Source organism: Acartia tonsa, chromosome 14 (assembly GCF_053477335.1).
Source record: "Acartia tonsa isolate MP-2025a chromosome 14, ASM5347733v1, whole genome shotgun sequence".
Lineage (NCBI taxonomy): Eukaryota > Metazoa > Arthropoda > Copepoda > Calanoida > Acartiidae > Acartia > Acartia tonsa.
In genome coordinates this window covers 12,033,019-12,038,170 of record NC_137273.1, presented here as the reverse complement: position 1 = coordinate 12,038,170, position 5,152 = coordinate 12,033,019, and the positions used below count along the sequence as shown (strand labels likewise).

Sequence of the window (5,152 nt, the reverse complement as noted above, 5' to 3'; positions counted from 1 at the left end):
CTAAAATATCCTAAGATATATACCTACATATTTAGAAGTTTAACTTTAAAGAGAGATTGTCCAGAAAAAGCTTAAAGTACTGTTAAACAAAATGTTAGATATAATAAATTCAACAAAAACATGAAAATTATTATGCATGGCAAACTTATTGAATGTGTAAGATATAAAATAAAACGTAGTGTGTGTTAGGGTATACTTTTAACACAAAACTGCTGAAATCTAAACTGCGTAGTGCTTCAATCGGACATAAAGTCATATCCTAGCTATGAAGAAGCTGCGCTGCTAATAAATTTCCTTACCTAATATTCCAGGTGCAAGATTCCGGACGCCTGGAGGTCCAGTGACCGGAGGGATCCAGTTTTTTAGATTAGGATTGTTCCCAGGACCTTGACTGATATTAGGACCGTTCCCAGGGCCTTGACTGTTAGGATAAGGACCGTTCCAGGCTGCATTAGTGACATTAGGGCTGTTTAAGTCTTGTTGTTGTTGCTCTTCATCCTTCTCTTCTTCATAAGGATTTGAAGCTGAATTAAGATAAGATTAGTTTTCAGGAAAACTTTCAACTTACTAAATGACGAACAAACCCATGGGAATAACAACTAGAAGTTTCAACCTCAAATATTTGAAAATCTTTAGGTAAATCATTAAAAAGCATAAATACGTCGAATGCTTTATTTTTGTCAAACTGATACCTATTAATTCATTATTAACATGTTATATTAAGATTCCTAAAAACAATAAAATAATGTTTTGCATGTTGCTTTAAATATACCTAATGCCTCTGTTATAAAAAACGGCTCTAATTTTGCTATGATATAAATAATATATAATATAATATTGATATAATTTAAAACTATAATGAATACCTTTATTTGATTTGCTTGTATTGATATAGCCTCTGGTTCTGAAAGTTGATACTGGGGTAGGAAGCTTCACGTTGGACAACTTTGGGTTGACTTTTTCAGCATGTTTTTCAGGTACTGCAAAGAATAATGTATTAGATCTTAAAATTATAAAAAAATAAATTAGCAAGTTGTGAATACGTAAGGATCTAAGAAACCGCTAGATCAAATATTATACCATTACCATAATGGATTGCAGGTTTCAGGCCATTTAAGAAGAACAATTTTGAGACTTTGTTAACACAATTCTAAATATCCTATATTTTATTGTCCTTTCTATTATAATTCTTGTATACTAATAATCAATAATAAAACTTAATTACCTTTATTAAGCGAGCTTTTACTCCGCTCATGTTCTCTGGAACTTCTAGAACTTGCTACTGGCATGTCCAGAACTATATCACTTACAGGACTTGTGGATTTTCTAGAATCTTGGCTGGAATATTTTAATCTCCTTTCTTTGCTTCTTCTATCATATATTAAAAAATATATACATAAAAATTAAATATTTATTTTTGCCAAATAAATTTTAAATGTTAAATAATTTCTATATTTCTAAAAAAAACAGCTGTTTTCTCTTCATTTCCCGCCAAAAAACAAACAATTTCCCGCCAATTTAAATCATGTTCTTACCTTTCATGACTGTGTCTTCTTTTTCTGTTTTGATAGTCTGTTCTATCATCACTATATCTTCTATTACTGTGATGATCACTCTCATTTCTATGATAATCATCTTTTCTGTAATGATTATTTTCATCTTCTACTCTTTCATCACGATAATCAATTCTGTGATTATCATTTGATGATCTATTGTTATAAGATTGGCGGTTTCTCTCCCTTTCTCTATTCAAATCTTCTTGGTGATAATCTCTTGATTCTCTGTTGACATATCTCTCCTGTTCTTCAGGGTATCTTTCTCTGTGGGAAATATCATATTCCGTTGATCTATCCATATCATGAGTAGAATTATATTCTCTTGGTATCTCTCTATGGTCGGGATTATTTTCTCTTGAACTGTCTCTGTACAAGGGATCTTGGTCTCTTGCCCTATAGCTAGAGTGATTATCTCTTGATCTTTCTCTGTAAGAATGATTATATTCTCTTGATCTCTCTCTGTAAGGATCAAACTCTTTTAATTTTTCTCTGAAAGGATCATGTTCTCTTGATCTCTCTCTGTAGGCAGATTCATATTCTCTTGATCTCTCTCTGTGAGATGGATCATATTCTTTTGATCTTTCTCTGTAAGAATCATACTCTCTTGATCTATCTCTGTAAGAAGGATTATATTCTCTTGATCTTTCACTGTGAGAAGGATCATAATCTCCTGATCTCTCTCTGAAGGAAGGATCATGTTCTATTAATCTTTCTCCCTGAGAAGGATCATATACTCTTGATCTTTCTCTGTAAGGATCATACTCTCTTGATCTCTCTGTGTAAGAAGGATCATAATCTCTTGATCTATCTCTGTGGGAAGGATCATGCTGTCTTGATCTTTCTCCTTGAGAAGGATCATATACTCTTGATCTTTCTCTGTAAGGATCATACTCTCTTGATCTATCTCTGTAGGAAGGATCATGTTCTATTGCTCTATCTCCACTTCGTGATCTGTAATTTTTTTGATATTCTCTGCTTCTAGACCTAGTTATAGAAAAACATTTCTTTAAGTGCCATTTATACATTGATTACGAGATGGTTGCATTAACCCCCCCCCCCCCTTATCTAATTACTTTTATTTGGTAGTTTAACATAAGATAACTAAATTTTTTTTATGTTAACTGTAAAACTTTCTCAGGCACAAAAAAAATTCCCATGATTTTTTGGTCTATTCAGTTACTAAAACCATTTGTTTCTTTTTTAGGTTATTTAAATTTTGCTAAAATGTTAATTATGTCTAACTTTAGATTTAATACCTCTCTGACAATATCAACAAAATCAACCCTTACCTAAAGTTTTGTGGTATATCCCAATCTCTTTCTCTAGACCTCGATCTATGGTTTTTCCCTCTGCCCTTCTGTTTTTCATGATATCCCTCCGGACTTCTGGACCTAGAGCCCCATCCTTCATTGTCCCTCTGCTGGTGATTTTCTAAATAAAATGATTTAGGTTTATAATAAATAAGGGGTAGGACAATAAAAGTTACATGAATCTTACTTATTTCTAACTTATAATATTCTTACTTTGATAGATAGGACAGTAAAGAAAGAACTATAGAATGTGGATTAAGCCCACCTTGGAAAAAATGCCATAGACAAGTTTTCTGAAAAATTAATAATAAAATATTATTCTTATGTTCAGTCTTTAAAAAAAAAAAATCTCCATAAACGGAATCTAGCTATAAGTTGGTTTTGAAATACAACTTTTCTTTTCTATTATACATTACACAGTTCATACTTTTTCTGAAATAGTAACTTAAATGATCACAAACAAAAAATTCAACTGAACAAACTTTATACATGTTAGAATCTTGACATAATATCTTATTATTCGTTTTTCAGAACACTTATGCATCAGTACTAATAAAATTAATAATTTGGGTTTATTTTATCCACAAGTGCAAAAGGAACTGTTTACACAATTGGTTTAATATAAACATTTTATTTTAGATTCAAAACAAGCCAAAAATTTAAATATATATTATATAAGTACAATAATTGTGGTTGACGCCTAAGGGGGGGGGGGGCGGGATCAAGGGCGGTAAAAAATCCCTTTTATATTTGAAAACTCTCATTTTAAATCTTGAAAACTCTCATTTTAAATCTTTGAAACCCTTCATTTTACCCCCCACCCCCAAAAAAAAGCTTGGACGTCTTTGGCGTGGCACCTAAACTTACCTATCCTTCCTTCTCTCAGTGCAATGTTGTTAAGTTCTAACTTTTCTCTTTCTAACTCTAGCTTTAGAGCGAGATTTTTTCTTATCAGTGCTTCAATTTCTTCACATTTATCAAACATATCACTATCATTATTGTCAATAAAGTTATCAGTTTTAAAAATTTGATCACTTTGAACACCAGTTCCATTTGTATGAATTGTTAGTCCACTATTTTCATTTAATAATACTCTTCTTGGGGGATTCTTAATATTTGGCTCATTGTCAGTCAGTTTGACTATTCTTGTAGGCATATTTTCAACATTGATGGCATTGGACACTTCATGGTTTAAAATTACAACTTTTCTATCAGAAACCTTAATATCAACTGGAAAATTATCAAACATTGCTTTTTCATTGTTATGTGTTAGTTCCACTCTTACCGTGGGAGCAATTTTGTTATCAACTTTTATATCTTCATTTATGTTTCTGACAGCTAAACATCTTAATCCCTTGTATGTGTGATAATTAGCTTTTTTCAGATCTTCATAGATGTCTCTGAACCAAGGAGTTTCTTCTAAAGATCTTGGAACTAAAGTTTCTAAATAGTCTTCACTAGAGCTAAATTGAAAGTTAGTTTTGTACATTTTTATGATAAAATTTGTGACCCTTCGTGCACCATCCGGAGTTAAAGTATGACCAAGCCCAGTCTGTAAAAGATGCTCGTTCCAGAATGGTTTGACATGAAAATCAGTCAGTGCCTGGCGGTCAAACCTTTTCATAACTCTTTCTCTTCTATCTTTCTTAAGTTTGTCAAAGTATTTTACAATTGGGTTATTTATGTCAAAAGTTTTGACATTATTTTGCTTATTTAATCTTTTTAAATGACTGTTGAATTGAACAATCAAATCCCAGCTATCCTCAATGGCCGGACGAAACAGCACTTGAGCAAAACTAACTTCATTTAGCGGATTTCTCTCAATTGCAGCCATAATTTGGCCAGCAAAATCCTCCAAAATATTATTGCTGACTTGACCAGCGGTCATATTGAAGATAGAGACCAATACACGAGCAGGAAGAGTTCTGTCAGTATCATCAAGAAAGTTCACAACTTCTGTCGTCATCTCCTTAAGAGACTTACCGCTTAGGTCACATAATTCAATGCCATTTCCATGGAAAAATCCCTTAAACTTCTTATCACTATAACATGGCATATCAGAAAAAAGAATATTATAAAAGATATCTGTAGGGGGCGGCAAAACCGAAGTCATTTCAACATTGTTTTTCTCTGAAAAGAGAAAAATTGGTTTCAAATAATGCAGATATTTACACAATACACAAAGTTGTTTAATGGGCAAAAAAAAAGTAGCATTTTAAAAAATAATAAAATATTTGATTATTACACAGAAAATTAACAAATTAAATAAATTTTTGGCTTGTTTTG

At 31.9% G+C, this 5,152-nt stretch overlaps 1 protein-coding gene across 2 annotated transcripts in view; it reads right to left on the bottom strand.

Annotated features, from left to right (window-relative positions):
* Positions 1-5,152, bottom strand: part of LOC145305733 (uncharacterized) — a 28,527-nt gene that overhangs the window by 330 nt on the left and 23,045 nt on the right. Inside the window, exons 4-10 of one of the 2 annotated variants that reach the window (XM_080147501.1) lie at positions 3,734-4,996; positions 2,846-2,987; positions 2,287-2,540; positions 1,536-2,253; positions 1,226-1,371; positions 867-980; positions 300-524 (exon numbers count right to left, since the gene is read on the bottom strand). In XM_080147501.1, the coding sequence (XP_080003627.1) occupies positions 300-524; positions 867-980; positions 1,226-1,371; positions 1,536-2,253; positions 2,287-2,540; positions 2,846-2,987; positions 3,734-4,996 (2,862 nt within the window). Of the gene's footprint in view, positions 1-299; positions 525-866; positions 981-1,225; positions 1,372-1,535; positions 2,541-2,845; positions 2,988-3,733; positions 4,997-5,152 lie in introns of both variants that reach the window. The other variant, XM_080147500.1, reaches the window with a different exon arrangement.